The sequence below is a fragment of the Trichomycterus rosablanca genome, chromosome 7, assembly GCF_030014385.1.
Source record: "Trichomycterus rosablanca isolate fTriRos1 chromosome 7, fTriRos1.hap1, whole genome shotgun sequence".
Taxonomy (NCBI): domain Eukaryota; kingdom Metazoa; phylum Chordata; class Actinopteri; order Siluriformes; family Trichomycteridae; genus Trichomycterus; species Trichomycterus rosablanca.
The window spans coordinates 18,536,673-18,550,572 of NC_085994.1; the positions used below are offsets into that span (position 1 = coordinate 18,536,673).

Consider the following 13,900-nt stretch of genomic DNA (forward strand, 5'->3'; position numbering starts at 1 on the left):
ATTTCATTTTGTTTCGTTTAACGTTGCTATAAATTGAGTTTATAGTTTAAATTGCTATAAAAAATAAAGTAACTAGTTTTTACACATCAATAATACACACCATCTTCCTGTTTGCCCCATTTTTTAATAATTTACATTGTAGTTATAACATTATTAAACCTAGATTACAATTTAAACACATGAAGCACAAATTCTGAGTAATTTGTACAGTGCATTTACAATGGATATGTATGTGTAGGCACGATATTGTAATGTAAATGATTTCACACGGTTTTGTAAGAGGGTAAACTGCGGCCCGCACCTGTGCGCGTTTACAGAGGACCCCCGCGGTGCTTTTGCGCTCCTATTGGTCAGACCATCAGAGGACCAGACAGAGAGCGAGAACCCTCATAAATAGCCCGTCAGTCCAGCTTGACCAGCAACGAGATCTTTAGACCACACATACATTGCGCATTTGCGCACTTAGATCATGATCCTTAACATGAATGAAGCGGCTCAGCACATGGCTATTTCCTCTGAGGAAGAGATAGACATCATCGGTGGAGATGAAGGACATTATTTCCTGGCTTGCAGAGATTCAGATGAGTCCCCGGTGGAGTCTGGTGCAGAGGTCGACACTTCAGAAGCGGAATCATGCGGAGAAAGTGAGGCCGCGACCCCGAACAGGCAGTCCAGCTCGGTTAAACCTCCGTACTCCTACATCGCCCTGATCACCATGGCCATTCTGCAGAGCCCACAGAAGAAACTCACCCTGAGTGGCATCTGCGACTTTATCAGCAACAAGTTTCCCTACTACAAAGACAAGTTCCCGGCATGGCAGAACTCTATCCGGCACAACTTATCCTTAAATGACTGCTTCATCAAGATCCCGAGGGAACCGGGCAACCCTGGCAAGGGTAACTATTGGTCTCTTGATCCTGCCTCTGAGGACATGTTTGACAATGGCAGCTTTTTGCGCAGGAGGAAAAGGTTCAAGAGGAGCCGTCCTGATTACTGCAAAGACGGACTTGTGCTTTACCCATACAGCAGTCCTTACTGCGTCTCTCGGCGCGCCATGGCGCAGCCTGCTAGTCTTGGATACTCGTACTTTCCTTATCATACTGCGCCCGAAGTTAAAGGCTCAGAGGCCCAAGAGTCGCGCCTTGCTTTTGCTGAGCAGAGGCCTGAACCGAAGACGCAAAAGTGCTCTTTTTCTATCGAGAGTATCATGGCAAATTCAAGCAGTCAGATGCGCAAAACTCATGTCTTTCAACTTCCTGTTGACTATGGACACGTTTTTCCATCGTCCTGTGTGCTGCCCAGTTTCCTGCCAGTCAGACGGACTCGTTTTTTGGCCGCAGTGCCATTTACAGACAGTTTACCCGTGGTCTACCCTAACTGCTGAACATACTGTACAATGTACAGTCCAACATAAACATGTCAGTGTTGTTGCATGGTTTTATTTGCAGACTTCAAATGTCCAAACGGTTTATCTCAGCGTTTATGTAAATAGACAATGGTAATATATTTGTGTATACTGTATATGTGTAAAAAATGAAATGCGTGCATTTGTTATTGCAGTTTGTTTTTGTGTTTCAAATAAATGTGATAATGAATTATTTAAAACAATTTATGTTTCAGTTTATTATTTCAAAGTACAAAGTACATATGATTCATCCAGTACACTCTCCAAAGTACTCAAAAACTTAAAGATGCATCGGTCAATTTGGAATCATTCTTGCTATTGCAAATAACGTAAACATAAATTGTAGAGCCTAATTGTAAGAGAATATAATTGTTTAAACAATGCAATCAAAGCTAGTAAATTATAAGACAGAAAAAAGCAGCTAGAAACAGAGTTACATATTACAAAACATATAATTTAAAATAAATCATAAGACTGTTATAATTAACGCATACATATCTGGTACTGTATCTGTTTCACTAAATTAAAAAGTCAATTTGTCAGTCCATCCATCCATCCATCTCTGGATCAAAAAAATTTATCTATATTTGGAAAATCTTAAATATTTCCGTTTTTGCCATTGCAAATAAGGCAGACTAGGAAAGCCCTGATGGATTTTTGACCTGTACAGGGTATTCTGGACCCACCGCGACCATGACCAGGATAAAGTTGTTGAGGGTTAAATTAATACTTGATGAATTAAATTAAATGGGAATTAAATTAAATTAATAAATGAGAATTAAATTAATACTTTTAGTGTGAATATTAGACAACATTTTCTAACTGTATTTTAAAAATAAACAAATTTAAAGTAGTTTAAATTTGTTCATATTTAAACATAAACCAATTTAAAAAACAAAAATAACTGTATTTTAAATATGAACAGAAATAGTTTTAATCACACAAACACCCCCCCCCCCCCTACACACACACACACACACACATGGATAAGTAAAAAAAAAAACTATACTTAAAAGAAGAAAACGATTTTTTTTCCCATAGGTCACATGGTACAAGTCAACACATATTGCCAATGTTGGGCCCTTTAGCAAGACCCTTAAGCATCAATCACTCAAGTTGTATTAAGTCATAACTAAGGCCGTACTAAATTCATGAGGAAATGTGCTTAATTTTATGGTCCTTGTTTTTCAAAAATCACAGATCTTACGGATTTTTAAAGAAAAGTGTCACATTTCACAGCAGTCATTACACTGTAAAAAATGATGAGTTCATTTTACTTAAAAATATAGTGCAACATTTTTACATCCCTATTTTTGAGTATACTCTACTTAAGATTTTAGGTAATTTTTACGAAAAACTTTAAAATGTTAGTACTAAAAAATTTTCACTTCTCTGTCTTTACAAAAAAAAAACATGTTTTGTCTAGGTAGTAAAATTAAGCTGTTGTTTTTTTTCAACTTACTTAATTAAGCTGCTTTTTTTCAACTTATTTAATTTTTTAAGATGACTGTGAGTGATAATTTGCGTTAATATCCCAGCTACTAACACCACTAATACTGATACTAATGCCACAGTTAAATATAGTAACAGGTAAAATGGGTTGTATATGTATATAAAATAAATGAAATAATGATACCAACAAGCCATTTAGTCAACTTCAAACAACATTTTATTTTAAGAAATAGCATTTAAAAAACACATTAAAATACATTTGTACTTAATGGATTTGGATAGTTCTGACTGACCACATACATCATGTCAAGCAAGATGACACATGCATTCAGGACACTTGTAAACAAGCAATCAATTGCATGCCCTCCAAAACGATCCCTACTTCTACAGGACTGCCATCTGCAGTGGGTGGTGTTTCAGGTCATCAGGATTGAGTTTAATGTCCTGAAATAAACACAAAGAACAATGATATGATATTGCTTGCAAATTCTTTTCACCACTGGTCTTTTCATAACATGGGAATGACTGCACATCCAAAGACTTAACACATACCACACTAACCTGGTAATTTGTAATGAAGTGCTCAGCATTCTCAGAGAGGTATACCATCATGTCAGGAATCACTACCTCTCTATGATTGCCTATATCAGCATCCTGAATGGCTGAGAAACACAAAAAAATTTATAATGAATTCATGGTTAAACACCAATCCTTAACATTTAAAAAATTCATACTATATCAGCAAACAACCAAATTACCTGATCCAGTAACACCAATATGTTGTGCATTTTGCATGCAGTATTTCCTCCTTTGTAGCAAAACAAACTGAAGAGTCTATCTGTGTATTTGTCCAAGTTAGAATAGAATATTACTATTACTATTAAAATGTAGGTTTTAGTACAAGGCAACAGACCTTTTGTGAGTCCTCCCTTAAACACTAAATAAATTAAGTTGTTGTGTGGTTTGTGACTTAACACTCCTAAAACCGAGTTATCCATTAGATTTCATCTAAAATATATTCATGCTTCCTACCTACACTGTAAAAAGTCTAACTTCCAAATCGTAAAATGAAATTAGGATTTAAAGTTGAATGAGCAAACAGTCCTTACAAATGTTGACATAACTCATAACAATTAGTTGAGCCGATTTTTTTCATCAGAAGCTCTACTGACGTGACAGAGTTAAGCTAAATTACATTCTTTAGTTCTCATTGAAACTGAGAACGTTCCGTCACCGCGCATGCGCACTTCTCCGAGCTGAGTTGTAACGGTTGAGGACGATGCTGAGGACGACGCTGAGAACGAGCTGAAGTTTTGGATTTTGCCCTAACCTGCCCTGAGGTAGGTATTCAGCTATAAATGTATGTTTAAAACTTAACAAATGCATTAACTATAAACTGACTGATTAATGAGGGGAATTACTAGCATTTTAGCGGCACATATTTTCTTACCAAAGATTTAAAATATTGTATGGCAGACGAGTGCGAAGCAACAAACGGTCAGTTCTTTTCAAAAGTAAATACATTCTCATTGATTTTTAATTTATATAAAGGTTCACAAGTGTAATCTATTTGCAAATTCGGGCTTGTCAGTGACAATTTAACCATTTTCGGTACACAGAGAGAAATGTTAGCTGACATGCTAGCGGGTTATGCTGCCCATTGGTTTGAATGACCTGGGGCTAATTGTGTTAGCTTAGTAAGCTAAACTTGTCTGTGGTACACTACACCACAAAAAAGTCTGTTACACTTAATTATGATGCAGTATGATTGCTACAACCGCCTCATATTGCGCTTCATATTTCATACTCCACGCAAATGAAAAATGTTAAATTGCTAACACAAGTGTTACATTTTGAGTTTCAGAGCAAATTGCATATTTCACAGTAAGTGGCTCATTTTAATTTTACGGTCTGTGATGCGATTTTCACGCCCGTGAATTAGGTAGGGTTTTATTCATGGTACATGTTATATGCTCTTGAAACATTTCAGTCCATGCCAGTGTGTGTTTGTAGTAGCAAATTTACCCTGATTTATGCACACATGCACATTTATCCAAACTAACTATAGTCAGAATTACAGTACATGGACAGTTGGATATAGTTGCAAACTTTTAAACATTAATATGCTTATTGTCATTTATTGGAATTTTGCTAATTTCATTCATACTTAAAGTTTAGCTGATGTCTTAATTGATTATTAAACGAGATCTAAATCATCATATTCTTTAAATTTAAATGTAAAAATATATTATTTAAATTGTTTGTGTTTATTTTTTTCTACTGAAACATTACAGATTGTGTCATTACCAAGGGCGCTCCTGGCCATTGCCGTGTTTGTATCCTGACTTTGCTTACCTGGAAAAACAGTTTGTTTATTGATGCTAATTATACTTTTGCTGGAGTGGCACAGGTTTATGGCTTAAAATACATGTCTGTTGTGGAAGTCAAATAAACATTTTAATACAAACATTTGTATTGTCTTAAATTTCTTTCATAGCTACTTGTTAAGAGCATAACATATTTATTTACATTTTTGTCATTTTGCAGATGCTTTTACCCAAAGAGACTTACATTTGTGGCTGAATACGATGCAAGCAATTGAGGTTTAAGGGCCTTGCTCAGGGGGCCAACAGTGGCAAATTAGTGGTGGGCTTGAACCGGCACCCTACTGAATACTAGACCAGTACCTCAGCCACTGAGCTACCAACTGCCAGTTCAGATATGTAAAAACTTGTGCCTGTAAAAACATTTTAGTAACTGCTTTTTTTAATATTAAAAAAACAGTTCAGTAAACTTAGAAAGTAAAATGTTGAGTCAACTTAAAAAATAAAAAGTTGAGCAAACTTAAAAATGTAAGGCAACTGGCTGCCTCACCTTTTTGAGTTTTCTCAACTTCATGAGCAAACAGTTGTGCCAACTTGCTTTGCTAAGTTAGGTTGTTAGTTCACTCAAATCACTATTTAAAGTTGGACAAAATTACAATTACTATTTTATTGTACTTGTAAAAAAAAGTTGATTTAACTTAAAAAAATTTTTTTGAGTGAACTTATAGGGAAACTAAAGAAATTAAGTTAGAACAACTACGAATGCCTGAAGTTGAGAAAACTCAAAAATGTAAGGCAGCCTTACATTTTTAAGTTTGCTCAACTTTTTATTTTTTACAGTGTAGCATAGCAACATTTGCAATAAAAATACCTTTTCCTCCACCCACACTTCACAGCTAAAGAAACCAAAACATATCTACTGTCTAAAACTAAAAAATGACTCAAAACTGCAAAACACATAAAAAGTAAAAAAAAAAATTTCTTCTTTGCACCAACGTCCTGTGTCACATGGTTTCCCAAGAATACTTAAAATATTGAGTTCAGTCTGCTCAATTCTAGTGGATGTTGACAATCATCAAAACTTTAAGTAATGTTTTAACAAAATTGCGAGTATAATAAAAACATAAAATATATGACTGCATTTATTCTTTTTATTAAGTAAAGTTTAAAAAGTTGCATTTTAGGTCAAATCTACTTATTTTAATAAGCAAACTTTACTGGGTTCGAGAATCATTTTTTACAGTGTACATTATACTCATAAATTGAAAGATGGAATAAATGAAAGCTACAATACTCAGCACAGAACATTCAGCAATGGTATGAGGCTTCATGTTGTCTCAAAGGCCAAAATTCTCACCTCTGTTTTTAACACAGCCCCCTCTGCGATCACAGAATTGGTTGGGAATTTTCCAGGCTCAGTTACCCGAGTTGTATTTTTGCTGCTTTAGACTTTGACTTCTAAATTGATTGCTAGTGTAGACTTTTCTGTGGTGTAGTTTGCTGACAATGTTTGTATGTGTTTACATACTGAGTGCATTTTGTCCCTTTGGGGATTCCATAGTCAACGTAAAGTGTGCTTCTCTATACACGTGATTATCTCTGTGTAGTCTGTGCTGCAACTCAAAAGAACAAGCCAGTAAAGTATTATGCTCCTGTTAGTTTGTCTATGTACAGTTTATTTCTTACTTTATAACTCAGCAAACTATAAAGACGCTCGCTTACACTAAGACCGCCTCATAATTATCCAGTAAACTTGAGGCACTTGAATGCTAAGTGAATGAGGTTAAAAAAAAAAAGTTAAATCACTAAACACATGAGAGAAAAGGAGAGAGTAGAAAGGCTAAAATAATCAAGCTTATATATATATATATATATATACAACCCCTGGCAAAAATTATGGAATCACCACTCTTGGAAGATGTTCTTTCAATTGTTTAATTTTGTAGAAAAAAAAGAAATCACAGACATGCCACAAAACTATCATTTCTCAAACTGTCAACCCTCTGGCATTAAGAAACAATAAAAAAAGAAACAAATATAATAGTTGTGGTCAGTCACAATTGCTTTTTTTTAGATCAAGTAGAGGAAAAAAATATGGAATCACTCAAATCTGAGGAAAAAATTATGGAATCATTAGAAAACACTGCACCATTATTACTTTGTTGCACCACCTCTGGCTTTTATAATGGTTTAAACTCTCTGAGGCATGGAGTTAACTAATGACAAACAGTATTCTTCATCAATCTGCCTTCAACTGTCTCTTGCTGTTGCCAGATCAGCTTTGCAGGTTGGAACCTTGTCATTGACCATTTTCTTCAATTTCCACCAGAGATTTTCAAATGGATTGAGATCTGGACTATTTGCAGGCCATGCCATTGACATTATATGTTTTCTTGAAGGAAAGTTTTCACGTCCTTTGCCCTATGGCAAGATGCATTATCATCTTGAAAAATGAAGTCATCATCACCAAACATCCTTTCAACTGATGGAATAAGAAAAGCGTCCAAAATTTCAATGTGGACTTTGGCATTTATTGAAGACCATCTCCCCTGTGCCTTTACCCGACATGCAGGCCCATATCATCAACAACTGTGGAAATTAACATGTTTTCTTTAGGCAGTTATCTTCATAAATTTCATTGGACAGACACCAAACAAAAGTTCCAGCATCATCACCTTGCCCAATGCAGATTCGCGATTCATCACTGAAGATCACTTTTATCCAGTCACCCACAGTCCACGATTGCTTTTCTTTAGCCTACTTTAACCTTGTTCTTTTCTTTTTAGGTGTTAATGATGGCTTTTGTTTGGCTTTTCTGTATGTAAATCCCATTTCTTTTAGGTGATTTCTTACAGTTCATTCACAGACATTGACTCCACTTTCCGGCCACTTGTTTCTCATTTGTTTTGTTGTGCATTTTCTGTTTTCAAGACATATTGCTTTAAGTTTTCTATCTTGATGCTTTGATGTCTTACTTGGTCTACCAGTGCTTCCCTTTTACAACCTTCCCATTTTGTTTGTACTTGGTCCAGATTTTAAACACAGCTTACTGGGAACAACCAACATCTTTTGCGACATTCCACAATGATTTATCTTCTTGAAGGAGTTTTATAATCCTCTCATTTGTTTCAACTGACATATCTTGTGTTGGAACCATGATTCATGACAATCTGCTTTGTGCAACAGCTCTCCGAGGTGTAAGCACTCTTTTTAAACTGAAGAATAATTAGCAAATCTAATCTGCTGCAGATGTTTTGTTTTTAAACTGCAAATTACAGAGTGATTCCATAATTTTTTCCTCAGATTTGAGTGATTCCATATTTTTTTCCTCTACTTGATCTAAAAAAAGCAATTGTGACTGACCACAACTATTATATTTGTTTCTTTTTTTTATTGTTTCTTAATGCCAGAAGGTTGACATTTTGAAAAATGATAGTTTTGTGGCATGTCTGTGATTTATTTTTTTTCTACAAAATTAAACAATTGACAGAACATCTTCCAAGAGTGGTGATTCCATAATTTTTGCCAGGGGTTGTATATATATATATATATATATATATATATATATATATGTGAGTGTATATATACGTTTAAAAATTGTTGATATGCATTGATATGCATTGTTAGCATTTATGCTATCTGTAAACATTAGCAACATTAGCTGTTTCTAGTTTGTAGTATAAAAGAACACTAATTTAAAAGGGATAATAGATAAACCTAAATGCATTTTAATTTTACATTTCCAGTATATTTCCTCAGGGCATATATATGTATATATACGTATATATAAATATATATATACAGTGTATCACAAAAGTGAGTACACCCCTCACATTTCTGCAGATATTTAAGTATATCTTTTCATGGGACAACACTGACAAAATGACACTTTGACACAATGAAAAGTAGTCTGTGTGCAGCTTATATAACAGTGTAAATTTATTCTTCCCTCAAAATAACTCAATATACAGCCATTAATGTCTAAACCACCGGCAACAAAAGTGAGTACACCCCTTAGTGAAAGTTCCTGAAGTGTCAATATTTTGTGTGGCCACCATTATTTCCCAGAACTGCCTTAACTCTCCTGGGCATGGAGTTTACCAGAGCTTCACAGGTTGCCACTGGAATGCTTTTCCACTCCTCCATGACGACATCACGGAGCTGGCGGATATTCGAGACTTTGCGCTCCTCCACCTTCCGCTTGAGGATGCCCCAAAGATGTTCTATTGGGTTTAGGTCTGGAGACATGCTTGGCCAGTCCATCACCTTTACCCTCAGCCTCTTCAATAAAGCAGTGGTCATCTTAGAGGTGTGTTTGGGGTCATTATCATGCTGGAACACTGCCCTGCGACCCAGTTTCCGGAGGGAGGGGATCATGCTCTGCTTAGTATTTCACAGTACATATTGGAGTTCATGTGTCCCTCAATGAAATGTAACTCCCCAACACCTGCCGCACTCATGCAGCCCCAGACCATGGCATTCCCACCACCATGCTTGACTGTAGGCATGACACACTTATCTTTGTACTCCTCACCTGATTGCCGCCACACATGCTTGAGACCATCTGAACCAAACAAATTAATCTTGGTCTCATCAGACCATAGGACATGGTTCCAGTAATCCATGTCCTTTGTTGACATGTCTTCAGCAAACTGTTTGCGGGCTTTCTTGTGTAGAGACTTCAGAAGAGGCTTCCTTCTGGGGTGACAGCCATGCAGACCAATTTGATGTAGTGTGCGGCGTATGGTCTGAGCACTGACAGGCTGACCCCCTACCTTTTCAATCTCTGCAGCAATGCTGACAGCACTCCTGCGCCTATCTTTCAAAGACAGCAGTTGGATGTGACGCTGAGCACGTGCACTCAGCTTCTTTGGACGACCAACGCGAGGTCTGTTCTGAGTGGACCCTGCTCTTTTAAAATGCTGGATGATCTTAGCCACTGTGCTGCAGCTCAGTTTCAGGGTGTTGGCAATCTTCTTGTAGCCTTGGCCATCTTCATGTAGCGCAACAATTCGTCTTTTAAGATCCTCAGAGAGTTCTTTGCCATGAGGTGCCATGTTGGAACTTTCAGTGACCAGTATGAGAGAGTGTGAGAGCTGTACTACTAAATTAAACACACCTGCTCCCTATGCACACCTGAGACCTAGTAACACTAACAAATCACATGACATTTTGGAGGGAAAATGACAAGCAGTGCTCAATTTGGACATTTAGGGGTGTAGTCTCTTAGGGGTGTACTCACTTTTGTTGCCGGTGGTTTAGACATTAATGGCTGTATATTGAGTTATTTTGAGGGAAGAATAAATTTACACTGTTATATAAGCTGCACACAGACTACTTTTCATTGTGTCAAAGTGTCATTTTGTCAGTGTTGTCCCATGAAAAGATATACTTAAATATCTGCAGAAATGTGAGGGGTGTACTCACTTTTGTGATACACTGTATATATATATATACAGTACAGGCCAAAAGTTTGGACACACCTTCTCATTCCTGTGGTTTCTCTTAATTTTTTTACATTTTCTACATTGTAGATTAATACTAAAGACATCCAAACTATGAAGGAACACATATGGAATTATGTAGAAAACAAAAAAGTGTTAAACAAACCAGAATATGTTTTATATTTTAGATTCTTCAAAGTAGCCATCTTTTGCTTTAATGACAGATTTGCACACTCTTTGAAATTTTCTCAACCAGCTTTATTAGGTTTCCACCTGGAATGGTTTTCAATGAATGTTTGTGCCTTGTCTAGAGTGAATTTTTGGAATTTGTTGCTTTTTTTAATGTGTTTGAGACCATCAGTTGGGTTGTGCAGAGGTAGAGTTGGTAAAATATAAAAAACATAATCTGGTTTGTTTAACACTTTTTGGTTCACTACATAATTCTTCATAGTTTGGATGTCTTCAGTATTAATCTACAATGTAGAAAATAAAAATAATCAAGAAAAAACATTGAAGAGAAGGTGTGTCCAAACTTTTGGCTGGTGTGTCCAAACTTTTGGCCTGTACTGTATATATTAGATCTTGTATGAATTTTCCTATGTTTAAATTGTCTGTGTTTAAATTTAATTTAAATGTATACACCATCCGGGTATCTTTGGCGAATTGGAAATGTTTATTTTGTTCTTATACTGCGTAATACATTGTGGATTTTTGGGGGCTATGTATGACACAGGGCAAGTTTATTGCAGAGTCCAGAAGAGGGCGCAACAACACGAGAAATGCTTTAAAAGCGCTTGGAATCTGCGCCTCTATAGTAGATAGAGATTTATTGCTGTTGTGTGAAATAAAAAAAAATGCAGCTGTAGCATTTACAAAAGTATAAGTGTAATTCTGTTGTAGCACTAGCTCATTAACACGTTTCTTTCATATTTAATTAAGTCAGTTAATAAAACAGTCCACAAAGAGTTGCATTAGCATTTCCCTCTCAAAACAGAAATGACGAAAATGACTAGATATTTTACCTTGGCCTATTTGTGTGTTTCCTGAGTCATGTCTTTCTGAGGGCGCCAGATCCTGAATAATCCTCAGCGCTCAGCGGGCAGAACAGGCGTCCGGTTTCAAAGTTGCGCCCCTGCATTATTTCTCTACGCGCACACACACACACCCACCCACACACACACACACACACACACACACACACACAGTTATTTCTATTTCTGTCCGGCCTCCACTCTGATTCAATGACTATTGTAGCCTTGTAGCCCAGCTGCCTTTTTCTTCTGCCACACTATCGCTCGCGTTTCATTATACCAACAACGCTTTTCTATTAGACGTACCAAATTATTAGCACTAACTTTGATTGAATTTGTTGTTATGCAGTAACTGTAGTATTTCTGTATTTTTGTCAACTCAAAAGTTTGACAGCTGTCACAACACGCAACAGAAGGCTGAGCGAGCAAGAACTGTAAGGGTGCCGAGTATTCCACCGTGCGGTACTCCGTTTCATTCAAGCTGTGTTCTGGTTAGAGAGCTCAGACTGCTGAGAAGTAAAGAAGATGGAAACCAACCCTATACCGGTGTTAACCATTCAGACAAGCCCGTTTGATGACCAAAGACCCGGGACTAATGGGCTGCGAAAAAAGACAGCGGTATTCGAGAGCAGAAAGAATTATCTACAGAATTATATTCAGAGTGTGCTGTCATCCATCGACCTGAGGGACCGTCAAGGATGTACCATGGTGGTGGGCAGCGATGGGAGATACTTCAGCCGAACAGCTATCGAAGTCATTGTACAAATGGCTGCTGCCAATGGGGTAAGTCAGCTTTAAAAAGAAAAATCACTTTGTGACATGAATAAACTTATATGGGCTTTAAACAGCACTGATGGTGTTTATACTGTGTCTGTTTCAAGGTTCACATATAGCAAAGCAATCTGTAGACCAAACTGGATTACTTTTAATTGTTAATTAATAACTTTATATATACATTGACATGTATTTTAAAGCATTTTATAAAATGTGTTTTTAAGTTGGAACATTTTGTGAGATACAATATCAATAAGAATCTGTGATTTGTTTATTTTCTCAAATCTTTTTTTTACTGTCAAAAGTACAAAGAAAATATTTCCAGTGTTTTACCAACCTGATTGTATTTTAAATATAAACAGGTCTTGAATGTGATGCTTTCAGCACACTCAAAAGGCAAACGTGTGACAAGTTTATAAAAGTTATTTTTGAAACATTCCACAATAAGTGGGTGAACTGGTAACAGGTGAGGGTATCCTGATTAGGTATAAAAATAGGATACATTAAAAGCTCATCTCAGATGCAATGAAGGACAGAGAAAATGAGTGATGTGGTCAGATGAGTCCATGTTTTGGAGTGTGTTGCAGGCTTCAAATTGGCTATGGAGCCATAACTTTTTAGACCAAAATAAAGCTATTACTGAGGATGAAAGCATTAATTATGCTTATTGCTTTAAAACATGGCTAAAGTATGGGGTACTAATAAATGTTTGTTTTTCATAAAAAGCAGCTCAGTAGACAAGCCATTATAGTATATAAATAATTAAATAATTATATAATTGTTATTGATAGGTAGGAGGAGCATGATAGCATTGTTGTGTGGGTGCCTCACACCTTCAGTGTCCTGCAGACCTGGGTTTAAACCTTGCCTCTATCTGTGTGCAGTTTGGTATAACCTTCCTGTATCCACTCCACTGATCCATTTTTTTCGGACATTCCAGAAACGTTATTAAATGAGCTGGTCACTATCAACATTGTTAGTGAGCTAGTGACTGTCATGCTCTGAGATAATTTGCAGCTGTGGTTTCTTGTATAGGCTTTGGCCTGAGGACGAACTTTATAAGGGGTATAAGGGGTATACTGGAATTGGAATTAATATTATAATTTACAATTCTACTGATTTTAACATTATACTTTATACATTATACATATTTATACATTCACCTTTGCAAGAGAGACATATTAAAAGACCAGAGGAGGTTGTTTATTTGTCTGTTTGGCACAGAATGTAGAAATATAACTAAATTTCAGTTGGCATTAAACTTCATTTGGCAGCATATCTGACACTGCTAAAATGATTAGATAATAAACGAGTTAATTTTTTAAAGTTTGACTGGTTAAGATCATTATGTTGCACTTATCTTCTGTGCTGTGCCTCCTCCGGTCATATTCTGCCCATGCTGAGTTTTCCTCTGTTGAAACTTCAGATTATGCTGGGGAATCCCCAGAAACATGGGCAGCTGCCAGGTTG

General features: G+C 36.4%; 2 protein-coding genes and 1 long non-coding RNA gene across 3 annotated transcripts in view; 2 read left to right on the top strand and 1 right to left on the bottom strand.

Annotated features, from left to right (window-relative positions):
* Positions 1–469: 469 nt before the first annotated feature.
* foxd5 (forkhead box D5) lies at positions 470–1,384 on the top strand. Its single transcript, XM_062998470.1, has one exon. It carries the CDS (start codon positions 470–472, stop codon positions 1,382–1,384), a length of 915 nt encoding a protein of 304 aa, XP_062854540.1.
* Positions 1,385–3,077: 1,693 nt separating this feature from the next.
* On the bottom strand, positions 3,078–11,750 carry LOC134317748 (uncharacterized). The gene is made up of 3 exons (XR_010013266.1): positions 11,648–11,750; positions 3,419–3,519; positions 3,078–3,301 (listed from the first exon to the last, which is right to left on the bottom strand). It is a non-coding gene; the product is annotated as an uncharacterized LOC134317748 (long non-coding RNA).
* A 317-nt stretch (positions 11,751–12,067) lies between these two features.
* pgm5 (phosphoglucomutase 5) overlaps positions 12,068–13,900 on the top strand; it is a 30,621-nt gene continuing 28,788 nt past the window's right edge. The window contains exon 1 of the mRNA XM_062998471.1: positions 12,068–12,439. Coding sequence (XP_062854541.1) covers positions 12,182–12,439 — 258 coding nt within the window. The 5' untranslated portion in view covers positions 12,068–12,181. The remainder of the gene's footprint in view (positions 12,440–13,900) is intronic.

What these genes read in the sequence shown, in the direction of transcription:
- foxd5 (XM_062998470.1), top strand. Translation starts at nt 470, where the DNA reads ATGATCCTTAACATGAATGAAGCGGCTCAGCACATGGCTATTTCCTCT.